Below are 13,448 nucleotides of genomic sequence, written 5' to 3'. Positions count from 1 at the left end.
TTGTTCGGTATAACTAAGTGTAAGGTGAGAATTTATAGAAGTTTCTTTTTATATTAGAAAACATTAGGTTTTAGTGTTTTAAAACTTTATTGAAAATTTTTCCAATAAAATTTTTCCTAATTGGAGGGATACTGAATGAAGCACAAATAGGATAATTTCAACATATAAAAATCTCTCTAAGAATTCTATAAAAAAAAATAAACATTATTCATAAAAATCTTAATTCTAGTAGATAATGAAATATCGACAGTGGCGGAGCCACATTTTGACTAGCTGGGGCCCAAATAGGATAATTTCAACATATAAAAATCTCTCTAAGAATTCTGTAAAAAAAAAATAAATATTATTCATAAAAATCTTAATTCTAGTGGATAATAGAATATTGATAGTGGCGGAGCCACATTTTGGCTAGCTGGGGCCTTGGCCCAGCTAACTTTTTTATTTTTTATATATATTATTATAAATAATTATAATTTTTATAATTTGGACAGAGCTAAAATTATACTTTGGCTCAGACTAAAATTCTTTTCTAGGTTCGCCACTGAATATCGAGATAAGTATTATTTATAAGAATTATAATCCTAGTCAAACTCAAAATATTAGAATAAACGTTGTCATTAAAAAATTTAAAAAAACTCTATATTACTCTGTAAATAGATGAGTTTTTATTCTAAAAGAGATAGGTCTCAAATACTGATTTTAATGTAATTTTCAAGTCTTTAGTGTCTAACTTAATTAATCATAAGAATTTTTGCTCGTTGACTACTTTGTACCCTCCGATTATTCTCTTTTTAGTAGAGTCCAATTGGTTTGATCGATGATGGCGTTTTTATTTTATAAATTTATTATTATATCTAAACGACAACAATTATATTTGTCGATAATTTTTCTCTTTCTTCTTCCACTTCGTAACAAGTCAATCAATTCAAAATTTACGTCATTTTTTGTCATGAATTTATTGTTAAAAGTATTTTATTCTTCAATGACACGCCAACCATATATTTAGGACCACCTTCCTTTCTTTGCTGGGTTTGGACCACCTTCTTCGTATGAGCATTCCTATAATGCTACACGGCATATATATATAAATATGGAAATGGCCATTGATGGGGAATTTTAGGCACGGGGAAGTTACAAAGATACTCTTTTTTAAACCTTTTTGAGGTGAAAATGGTTCTAAATATATATTTAGATCGGGATTTAAATTTTAATTATGATAAAAGACTTGACTCGAATAATAGGATTTGTCAAAGTTGTCCCAATCCGAACTCAAATCTCCACCTACCCAAACTAGCATATGAGTTGAGATCTAATGACTTTTTCTTGCCTCATAATATACTTATATAAGGATATAAATTTTATGTGATAGATATGTCATTTATTATGTATAATTATTTTTAAAATCGAGATTGACTTAATGGTGATAGATTCCAACCATCACCCGTTATACAAGCAAATGTTATTATATATATATGAATCATGCTATTTATATATCATTTTTGTATAATTTGGGCTATATAAAGGGGTCTTCATGCTCCTCACGCGCCTCATAAGAGATTTTTTTGTTATTAATACACCTTTGTGTAGCCTTCCTTTGTGTAGCCTAAGATATATACAAAGATCTATCAATAACAATTTTTCGTATTTGGATGTGACCAATAATTTATAATAAAGTTTTGGTTTGAATTGAAGAGGTGACAAAATCCACACCACAAGTCAACAACTTTGACGGTGGCGTGATGTGGATATTCCTTTTTTCAAATCGAAGACTCTTTTAATTCCATTCTGGCAATCTCCAAAAGGGACTGACTGACCGACCGACCCTCAAGCCAAATGCGTGTTTCATGCATAAAATAATATATATATAATTTTAATAAATATTAGAACTCATTAAATCTTAGGTAGGTTTGGAAAATTTACTGAGCTTTTCCACTTTTTTTTTTTCTTGTCGAAATCCATAATCCTAATGTGAACCACGAAATCTTTCTCCTTTTATTCCTAAACCAAACAATATGAATAGAAGTTCATCGGTAGGGGAAGAGAGTGTATACTAGATAACTTTAAGTTAGATTGTACGGAAATGAAAATGAGAAATGGATATAATATGAAACGAAAATGAAAAAAAAAATATTTTTAAAAAAAATAAAAAAATGAAAACGAGTAAATAAATAAAATATATGAGCATTTTAGTAAATATAATGTTTAATATAGAAAAGTATAAAAATAGTTATTTAATATAAAAATAAACATAAATTTTATAATGCATTTAAACAAATTTTAGAAAAAATAAAAATTGAGTTAGAATGAAAAAAAAAAAAAATCATCTGTATTTGTGAATGGGAAACGTATTTCCAAATCAGAAATGCGTCTTCAATATTTTTTTAAAATTACGAAATGATCATGAAAAGTTTTGAAATTGTAAAAGTAGTCTAGAAATATTTCTTGGCGTTTCAGAAACAAAAACATTTTGGAAACTCTAACATGACACCTTCAAGAAGTTTCTGTGCATCGTAGACTTTAAGAGCCTATAATGGGGTTGCAAGTGACCATGTAAGGTTATTGCACTATAAGTGATAGGTTAATGCTACGACAACAGTGGTGAAGGTTTTTTCTCGGTTCATGAAAAGGAATAGGAATGGATAAGTGGGATGCTATCTAAAATACCCTTCGAGGACATTTGATATTCACATATTGAAACTCTATGGAGCAATCGATGTCTAGTTTGGGATGACAAGAGCACTAGAAATAATCTAATTGGTCAAGAACCAAACACAACTTCACTTTTATTACTCTTACGATAAACCATTGTCATGATAAAAGGAAGGTTATAGGGGACATCTAATAGGGCAATCAAAGAGAGAAAGCAAGAATGGAAACGAGAAAGGAGATCACTAACAAAATACGAGCAATGAATTGGCTTATTAAAAGCGACAATGTCACTAGTAGAGTAGGGAAGGGAAAATGAAACAACAACAAGAAAGGGCAAAACATGAATGGCAATGAAAGGGGGAGATGGAAAGCAGTGGTGATAGTAGATTTGAGAGGATAGATGACGACTACCCAATGATAGGGAGTTGACCAAAGAGAGAAGAAGATTGAGTTGCAACGATGGTGCAACTTACTTTAGAAGACCTTAGAGAGGAAGAGGTCGATGGCCAGTGGGTAGTGATCGATTGAGCACATTCAAATCTAGAAACCCTAGAACCTAGGTTTCTAGAGAGGGAATTTATGTGAAACCTCGTTAATTTTTTTTTTTAATTCTCATTTTCTTATTTTTTTTTCTTTTCTTAAGAAAATCTATTCTTGAGAAAAAAAAAAGTTAAGGACACGATGAATAGAGTGACTTCCTTTTAAGATCTCATCTACACAAGTACTCTTCTTCTCGTCAAGTTTGATTGAAGACAGCTAACCTAAGATTTTTGGTAGAGGAAGTCCTTTACGAGAATACTACTCAAAGGATTGAAGAACACCAACTTTTACTTTTGTCAAGTTGAAGGAGATGATCACTAACTAGTGTTTTTAGAGAAAGAAATCATCCGTATTGATATATCGATAAAAGGACAAAGGACATAGCTAGCTTAACAATAAAAATGTGTGTTTCATATGCATGCACAAACGATTAGCCATCCATTCATCATGATTCACGCAAATCACAAAATCTTATTGTCCATCAACTTTTTCTTCTCCCAAGAAAAAAAAAGATCAATGTTAATAAAATAATTAAAAAATTAGTGATTAAGATACGATGACAACTTTTTTTTTTTTTTTTACAAATAGGACGACGACCCTCTTAGCTAGTGTTGTCTAATTTTGAGAAAAACACCAAGGTTTGGAGTGGAAATCCTTCGAGGGTATATTAGTAAAAGGACATAACCTAAGAGTAAGAGTAGAATGTTTTAAAGAAGAATAGTGAGACTACCAAACCCACCAACTTGGTTTGGGTGTTTGACTGCAGCAAGATCTGGTAACACGATTACGAATAATTTTGCTGTTAATTTGAGCTTATTAAAACATAATCAAACATTAATTGGTTTGATCAAACATTAATTAATATATATATAATCGAGCAGCCCATTTAGGTTTGACAATATATTATACAAAATTAGAGGATGATGCGACTAAACCTCACACACGACTGTCCAAGCCATTAAAAATCAAAATCAAAATCAGAGTAGTTGGTGATGAACTTTGAACTCTGAAAACTCTTTTCTAGGGATGACTTACATTAATGCAAATTAATGATGATGGTGGGGACGATCACTACTGGTTAAATTCGGGGCTAATTAAGTACTTACAAAAGGAGGTACGGTTAGATCATATAATTTAGCCTTCGATTCTCAAGTTTGTAGAATACTTAGATGTTTAAATGAGATGTATGTTCTTGCGAGAGATTGTGGTCTTTATATAGGTAGGGTTGAGACTTGGTTGGGCAAGATATCTAGAGTTACTTATTAAGATTCGTTATTGAGATTTTCGAAGTTTCAATCGTCATAAGGGATAAGGCTAGATTTCTTAGGTTAATCCTGAATTACTCGATATCTAAATTTATTCGCTTTCTTAGATTTAAATTGGGTAGGGGAGGTGTATTCCTTCCATCTTGGTCAAAAAAACACTAAACTTTGTTGATAGTAAATAAGTAAATTTGAATCACTTAAGTTAGACCAAAAAAGTATGGTAAATTTTTTCATAATGTGTAGTTAGTTACTGTGTTCATGGCATTGTCAATGCCTTATCTTTTGTGAGTCAAGAGATCCTTAGTGCACCATTAATTCTATGGATTAGTCTTAATTGCATTGCTCCTTAATTCCTTATCTTTTATTTGGATAAATTTCTATAAAATTAAAAAAAAAATTAAAAAAATTACACTTAATAGTCAATACCCTTGAGGTTTGATAAAAAGACAGAGATACCTATAATATTTACAAAATGACAATAACTTTCTCTAAATTTACAATTTTAACTACACTTTTTTTTTTTTAACCCTTTGGAGTAGTTGGACCTCACCAAGAAACTTCAAGACTGAACGCTTACCATCGTGCTAAAAGCTTAAACTGTTAATAGAGGCGCAACTTTTTATTTCATATTGTGGGTGCAATCTTCTCCTCAATCCTCACAAACAGGCAACCCCACGAAACAGTTGCTAGAGTATGCGCTATAAACCAAAAATCCCCATTTTCCCCAGAATTGTGCTAGGCCATGAGCTATGGATCATCAAAATCACCTCACTCCCTTAGAATTGCCCAGGAAGAGACTCGAACTTGAGACTTGCTCTGATACCAGTTGACCCTACCAAGAGATTTCAAGACTGAGCACTTATCACCATGCCAAAAGCTTAAACTGTTAGTAGAGGCAAACTCTTTATCCTTATCCATATTGTGAGTGCAACCTTTCCCAGGCCTTACAAACAGGTAGTTCCACGAAGCAATTGCTAGGGGCTTGGGCTATGAACCAACAAGGGTAGCACATATAGTCCACCGCACGTGTTCAAGAGCTTGGGATATTGTGAGATCGTAGGTTTAATTCTACCTCTGTGCAGGAATACGCAATCAACTGTATCCATTCGAGGTGCCAGGCCTCCGGGGTTTGGCTCGCGACGAACCTGTTCGTTCACCTAAGGTCGTGGAGCAAATGGGTCATGAGTTTTAGAAATAGTAAGATGGATTCGGGCTGAAGGTTGGCTATGATTGAAGGATTCCTCAAGTTTCCCATGTTACCTAAAAAAAATGAAAAAAAAACCCTACACTTTTCCTCCATTGTTAAAATTGTTATGATCAAAGCACCTTTACATTTTGTCTCCAATTCCATTTATCCCCTCCCCAATTCAGCAAACTAGCCAAAATCCAATAGTTTGTCCACCATTTTATCTCTCTCTAATTTGGTGATGGCTAATTAAACCATTGCTGAACTGTAAAGAGAGAGAGAGAGACAGAAAACAAGATTTCGGCTAGCTAGTTCGTCATACGGAGAGAAAAGGGCGAAAAGAAAATGTGAAGATACTTTAATCATATTAAAACTTTTAATATCGATAAAATAATCATAAGAGAAAAGTGTAGTAAGACTTGTAAAAGTTAAGGAGGCCTCCGTTATTTCTTAAATTTGAGAGTTACTTTATCTTTTTATCAAACTTAGAGATTTTGAGTATAATTTATCAAAAAATTTTAATAATATCAATCATTTATAGTTCTTTGTAATTTTATCATCAACTAATAAAATTATTTGAATGTTAAAAATAAGATGCAATAGATATATATTATCTAAAAATAAAATATATTTATTATTAATTAACTATTATTCTTATAATAATTATTAATATTAGGTACCATCCCGAGCCCTACAGACACATATACATATATACCTAACCTAATCTGAATATTAGAGTGCGATTTTGTTCACCCCTTTTAACAGGGTGACCATTACCCTCAGTACTTTTGAGGGTGATGGTCACCCAGTTAAAAGGGGTGAACAAAATCGCACTCGAATATTAAACTCTTACTCATTATTGTTAAAATTTCGATTTTACTCATACAATTCTATGCTTTGGACACCTCTAAACGATTCAAATCCCATGTAAAATCTTATTTGGGATAAAATCCTATAAAATTTCGATTTTAGGTGTACAATTTTACGATTTTACGCTTCAAATATAAATTACAATTTAAATCTAATGGAGAATATTGGAATCATCATCTAAAGAATTTTAAACTATATTTTGCCTCTAAATTGCCTATATCAACATGTTAGTTTTGAGTTATATTTTGAAAGCATCATCTTTTGAGTTATAATAAGGAATAATTAGGTTATTAAATGATATTAATTTATTTTTTATAAAATTATATTTTTATAAACATATATTTATAAAAATTAAAGAGTATTTTTAATTGTCTTTAAAATTCTACGATTTTACAATTCGATTTTATGAATCATTTTTTGATTCCACTTAAAATCCCGATTTTAACTACCTTGCTCTTACTCGTAGTTATGTGATTAGACAACATATTTAACTGTGTTACTATATTTATGTTTAGACTAAATTTTAAAATTTATTTAATTATTTTTTTTACTTTTCATAATTAGTCACGATACGTCTTTCCAACTCCTAAGTTTCGATGCTTGTCGAGTCATGAGTTTCAAAGAGGGTGAGACAATCTCGACCGAAAATTATGTGTTGATCAGGAACCATCAAGAGATGGTATCACATTTTTTTTAATAAATAAAATTATGCAATTCAAAATTTAATAAATGAATAATTAATCAAGAAATTCAAATTTAAGAGCTAAATCTTGAATTCTAAGCTCACTATAGCTTCATTTTATGGTATGAGCAGTCAATGCGCGGTCAAATGTAATTAAGAGAGTAAAATGAGAGCAGCGCTTGCGAAGACGTCATCAAAGGCTCTTCGAGGAAATTAAGGCCTCTTGACCTTCTTCCTCATACGAACCTTCTTTCCGTCTGCCACGGTGCCACCTGCCAGATGGTCGGCCCGGCTGGTCCCCTTCCATGAACCATATCTTCGTATTTTGTTTCTTTTCTTTCTCTCTGTCTCTTCCTATATATAAGCATCCATCGCTAGGTCCTTTATTCATTCAACAATATTAAACCAGCCAAAGAGATATACATTCTTTTGTCTCCGTGAGACGATCGATCATTTATCTTCAGTCTCCGTAATTTCCAGCAATTTCAGGGCAAGAAGATATGGGTTTCGTTTCCAGCAATAACCAGCAACACTTGCTGTCCAAGATAGCTACAGACGGCGGCCATGGCGAAAACTCGTCGTATTTCGATGGCTGGAAGGCTTACGACAGTGATCCTTACCATCCCACCGGCAATCCTGACGGCGTCATCCAGATGGGTCTTGCAGAAAACCAGGTAAGAAGATCGACGGGTGACAAAACCTCTGTAATGGAGACAAGTGATTGTCGGTAGTGTCTTAAGTTCATATTTAGACGATGTAATTCAAAGCATACATGATAAAGATACTTAATAAATGGTGTCCAGTTCAAATGGTCCCGGAGCTGACATATAAGACTGACAAACAAACCCGTCTTCTTTCTGCAGCTTTGCTTTGATCCGATCGAGGAATGGGTCGTGAACAACCCGAAAGCATCCATCTGCACCGCCGAAGGGGCCGGCAACTTCAAGGATACAGCCATCTTTCAGGACTACCATGGCTTGCCGGAGTTCAGAGAGGTACGCCGGCACCGGAAGTCATCTCCGATCATGTTCTTGATCTTTTTTTTTTTTTTTTTTTGGTTCATGTCAGTATATATATGTATATATACAGCATTAATTGAATTTTGATTTGGATTCTAACGATGATTGTCTCAACAGGGCGTGGCCAATTTCATGGCCAAGGTGAGAGGAGACAGAGCCCGGTTCGATCCGGACCGCATTGTGATGAGCGGAGGGGCCACCGGAGCTCACGAGATGCTGGTCTTCTGCTTGGCCGATCCCGGCGACGCATTTCTGGTGCCGACGCCGTATTATCCAGGGTAATTAACAGCTGTTAATCCTTCTTCTTCTTCCTGCTTTTCTGGGTATAAACCTTATATACATACAGTTTCACAGTCAATAATTAACTGGAATTAATTATCAACCTAAACATATGAATCAAAGCCATCGGATCGGACGTCAGAGTCAATTATTGATGGTGGAGACGTGAGAAAAACCGTCTTCCTATCTACGGATAAAACAGGTTCAGGTCCCACCATTGGAAGGAAGTGCCTGGTCTCCTGCCCCAAGCGCCAAACCCCCTACTAAAATATTAAAATACTACGGGTCTTGGGTTTCGAGTTTGAGTGTGGTGTTTTATATAACATTTATTAAAGGGTATATTTTATTTTAATAAAATTTTGAAAATAAAAAGAATTTATTCAAAGTAACAAAGGGCCCAATATCCTTTGGACCACACATGGGGGTTGGTGGTTGAAGCAAAACGATGGAAAATATAAGGTCCAATATGTCCTTTAACGTGGGTCACTTTGGGGTCTTGTCCCTTCTAGTTGACTTAGCAGTTAAAGAGGATATTATACTGAGATTTATTATTATAAGATAGCATTAAACAAATTTGGGTCATAGCTATACCAAAAGTCTTGTCTCACTAAAGACTATTATTTGATTTTATTGCTCATTTTTAGTGAATTTAGAACTTCGTTCTTCTTCTTCTTCTTCTTGCCGAATTTGCTCAAACCATTTGGGATTAAATTGCAGATTCGACAGAGATCTTCGATGGCGAACGGGAGTTCAACTAGTTCCAGTGCCCTGCGAGAGCTCTAACCATTTCAAGATCACCGGGGCCGCCCTGGAAGCTGCCTTCCGGCGAGCCAAAGACGCCAACATCCGAGTCAAAGGCCTGCTCATCACCAACCCATCCAACCCACTTGGCACCATCTTAGACAAATCCACCATGCGAGACATCCTCAGCTTCATCACCCGGAACAACATCCACCTCGTCCTCGACGAAATCTACGCCGCCACGGTCTTCAGCCAGCCCCGCTACACCAGCATCGCCGAGATAGTGGAACAAGAAAGCGGCTCCAACTCCATTAACACCGATCTCATCCACATTGTCTACAGCCTCTCCAAAGACCTCGGCTTCCCCGGCTTCCGAGTCGGCATCGTTTACTCCTACAACGACGCCGTCACAAGCTGCGCGCGCAAGATGTCGAGCTTCGGCTTGGTTTCGACCCAAACGCAGCACCTGCTCGCCGCCATGCTTTCTGACAATGATTTCGTCGGAAAGTTCGTCGCCGAGAGCGGGAAAAGGTTGGCGAAGCGGCACGAAGATTTCACGAAGGGGCTGGCTCAGGTGGGCATCGGGAGCTTGGAGAGCAACGCGGGGCTGTTCTTCTGGATGGACCTGCGGCGGCTACTAAAGGAGCCAACGCCTGAGGCCGAGTTGGCGCTCTGGAAAGTGATTGTCCACGAAGTGAAGCTCAACATCTCGCCGGGAGTGTCTTTCCACTGCTCGGAGCCGGGCTGGTTCAGGGTTTGCTTCGCCAACATGGACGATGACACCATGAGAGTTGCTCTAAGAAGGATTCGGAGCTTTGTGGCGAAGAGGAAGGGGATGGAAGGGCCGGCCAAGAGGCAGTGTTGGCGGAGTAATTTGCAAGTTAACCTGTCGTTTAGAAGGATGGATGACATTACCATGATGTCCCCTCACTCGCCCCTTACCTCGCCGCTCGTCCGAGCTCGGACTTAGGGAGGGACAGATCGATGATGAACGGGTGTCAGTCAGACTTAACAACTGATTATATTCTGTTTCAAGGCGACCATTACCATTACCAACTTGGAAATGCATACGCCAAGTGCTACAAAAATAGGCACATTGTGTTAACACATTCAATAACTAGATGCTAGCACACTAGACACATAGTGTTATCACATTCGTTTATAAATGTATTGCCAAATCAAGTTAATTTAAGATTATGGAGCCAATTTTATTATCGCAATCCATTTCAACTTTAATAAACTTGTTTCCCCCTAGTGTTAAACAACAACTGAAGTTAAACTTTTTAAAATATCCAAAATACCCTCAAAATTTACCCTTCTTTCTCCCATATATCTCTCTCTCTCACACTCTCTCTCTTCAACCATGATAACCAATACACTAAAACGATATTGGGTTTGGCCACTATTGCCAAACCCCTAAGTCTTTTCTCCCTCCCTTTATATGTCCCTCTCCCTTCTTCTTTGATTCAACCATGGCCAAATTGAAGAGAGCTTCTAGGTTTGACAATGGTTTAAGTAAAGAGAGATGGAGAGTAAGAGAGTAATGAGAGATAAGGAAGAATAAAGAGAGATATAGATATATAAAAAAATGAGATATATACATATGTATGTGTGTGAAGGGAGAGAGAAAGAATGTGTAACAACACAATCATCCCTATGTTGTTGGGGTTGCTCAACCTAACATTATTGTGAGATAAGAAAGAAAATAAAAGATGTGCGTGTAAAGAGAGAAATAAAACAACCATCCCTAGCAAAAGGTTCTGTGTGGGTAAGGGGTATGGGGATGAGGGAAAGACATGAGTGGTGGTAGCAAGAAAGAGAAAGAGAATGAGAAAGTGATATGGATGAGATGGCTTTAGCATTTTATGAAAGGTACAATTTGGGTGATTTTAAAGACTAATTTCAAAAGAATTAGGCTGAGGATTCAAAATCACCAGCTTTGTTGGTGAGGTTCGTGGTTTTTCGGACAAATTCCTTTGTTTGGTCTCGAAATTAGCATTTTTGATATTTTAGAAAATAATTGACTTGAGAATAACTTCTATTAGGGAGTGAATTTTTATATGCCGTTTTGGGGGATTTTATTTATTTCCATTTAATTTTGATAGTACTGTAATGAAAACTCAATCTTACCTTTTTTGGTAAGATTTGGGTTCTAGGGTTTTGGGGTGTTTTCTAATTTTCTAATTATTGTAGTATATAAATACTATGTTTATAGGTTATTTTTGACAGTTGATTTTTAGAATTCTAATGAAATTTTTGTTGAAATTTTTTCCATAATTCTTTTCAATTTTTCGGTATTTTTCAGAATCAACAAATATTGATTGAGTCCTATAATCTGACATTCATGAGTGAATCAACGGGATATTAAAAAGCTTCTACTACGTCGGAAAGAGAAAGAGAAGTTAGTTTATAAAGAGAGATGACGAATAAGTAAGGGACGCGAGAGGTTGAATGGACCCACGATCTATGACATACCAATTTAAACGTTTAGATAAACTCACTATATAATTTGTTAACTATAGGGAAACTTTTTGTTATATTCAATGGCACAATAATACCACATGTAATTCATTTAATCTTAGAGAAAATTAGTGTAATTATTATTTTTTTTATTTAAAACGTGAAGAATACACTCTTTTGATGGCCAAATTAACACATATGCGCTATCTGTCATCAGAAGAGCTTAATTTACTAATGGATTTGGTGTGTTTGTGTGTGTCTATATATATATATATATATATTCAGAAGCAGCCACCATCTGATGCAGACATTGAATTTGAAGGGGTAATTAATCAAGATGTTATTTAAACATTTAATTTTAACGTTTTAATTAATGTTTTGTATTAATATTCGTTATATTAATATAAAATAAAATATAAAACATTAATATAAAATGACACTTATAATAACAGTGTTTAAATAACATTTTTGTTAATTAATTATAGTGGGTTATAATTAAGAATGGAAGAAAGGATCAGGATGGTGTGTGATGAAGCAGCCACCAAGAAAGATTAGGTGGATATATACGTAGTGACAGTGATATATATATATATATTAATGTTATTGGTGCAGAACCGCCATTAAAGCTGATCTCAAGCTTTGTTAATTTTGACAACTGTGGTTGATCCCTATGCATATATGTATGTATAAAGCTGTTAATAGATTATCTTATTTGATGATCTAACTTGAAGTTGACAAGAAATTAATGGGTTTGAGTTCACTCTTAACAAGTTTAAGTTGTTATTAGATATAAGAATTTATTTGGGTTTGCGTTGATTTGTTATTAATTTAAAAAAACCCGAAACTAATTAACCCAATGATGATGCGGAGTCGATCACCTTCTTCTGTCTCGAACCAAGTACCTGCAAAAAGGGTAGGGACTTGCTCCCCGTGATCCCTCCGACGCTCAAGTCAGTTCATAGGGTTTTTGAGGAATATAATAGTAATGAAAAAATAATATATGAGTCCCTTAGGAGTTAGATCCCCATACCTGTAGAGGTTGCCCTCTATTTATAGATGTCCCGTGGCTTTTCCCTTAGGAGATAAGATATATTTCAAAAAGAGAGGTTGATCCCTTTTTCATGGGGAGAAAAGATAATCTTCCCTAATAGAGATAATTCTTGGGATATTTAAAGATATCATTGGTTGACTTAATCTTCTTCTTTATCTCTTTCCAGTTCAAAATCATAATAAAGATTATAAAGATAAGCGGAGCTCCTAAGTCTTGACACGTGGCGATCGCATATTGGTCTTTACTGGCACACATGGCTCCGAGTTAATGGTAACCTCCCAGGGGTAGTACAGTAAAATTGCCCCCTGTAAATATTCCCTCATCACTTGCCCCCTACTCCTTGAGCTGATCGAGTAAGGAGGTTGGGCAGCTGAAGGAGTAGTTGTCACTGTTTTTCTGAGCCTCTGTAAAAAAGTTCTACGAAAAATTTGGGTTAGCAGTCTTGGATGCTGAATTCGCTTTTTAAGTCTCCCGGTGCCTTTTCAGTCTTCCCATGCGAAGGGTGATTAGGTCGCTCGAGGTGATAGTAACGTTCGAGAATTTTCCTATAGTAGAAAAGGGACCAGCTCTTAAATTAGTACATATATATATTTTTATTGTTATTTTTGGCCTAGGGCCGAGGCTATGCTAGTCGAGGTCGCATTCCTCATCTTCGGGGGCCACTGGCTGAGGTTGTAGTGGCCGAGGCCGCTTGCCTTATCTTCGA

At 35.4% G+C, this 13,448-nt stretch overlaps 1 protein-coding gene across 1 annotated transcript; it reads left to right on the top strand.

Annotated features, from left to right (window-relative positions):
* Positions 1-7,495: 7,495 nt before the first annotated feature.
* LOC127812511 (1-aminocyclopropane-1-carboxylate synthase-like) lies at positions 7,496-10,423 on the top strand. The gene is made up of 4 exons (XM_052352919.1): positions 7,496-7,866; positions 8,056-8,187; positions 8,329-8,489; positions 9,208-10,423. Exons 1-4 carry the CDS (start codon positions 7,693-7,695, stop codon positions 10,199-10,201), a joined length of 1,461 nt encoding a protein of 486 aa, XP_052208879.1. The 5' UTR covers positions 7,496-7,692; the 3' UTR covers positions 10,202-10,423.
* Positions 10,424-13,448: the final 3,025 nt, after the last annotated feature.

Source organism: Diospyros lotus, chromosome 11 (assembly GCF_014633365.1).
Source record: "Diospyros lotus cultivar Yz01 chromosome 11, ASM1463336v1, whole genome shotgun sequence".
NCBI lineage: Eukaryota > Viridiplantae > Streptophyta > Magnoliopsida > Ericales > Ebenaceae > Diospyros > Diospyros lotus.
The sequence above is the reverse complement of the archived record's forward strand: the minus strand, read 5'-3'. Positions and strand labels throughout refer to the sequence as shown.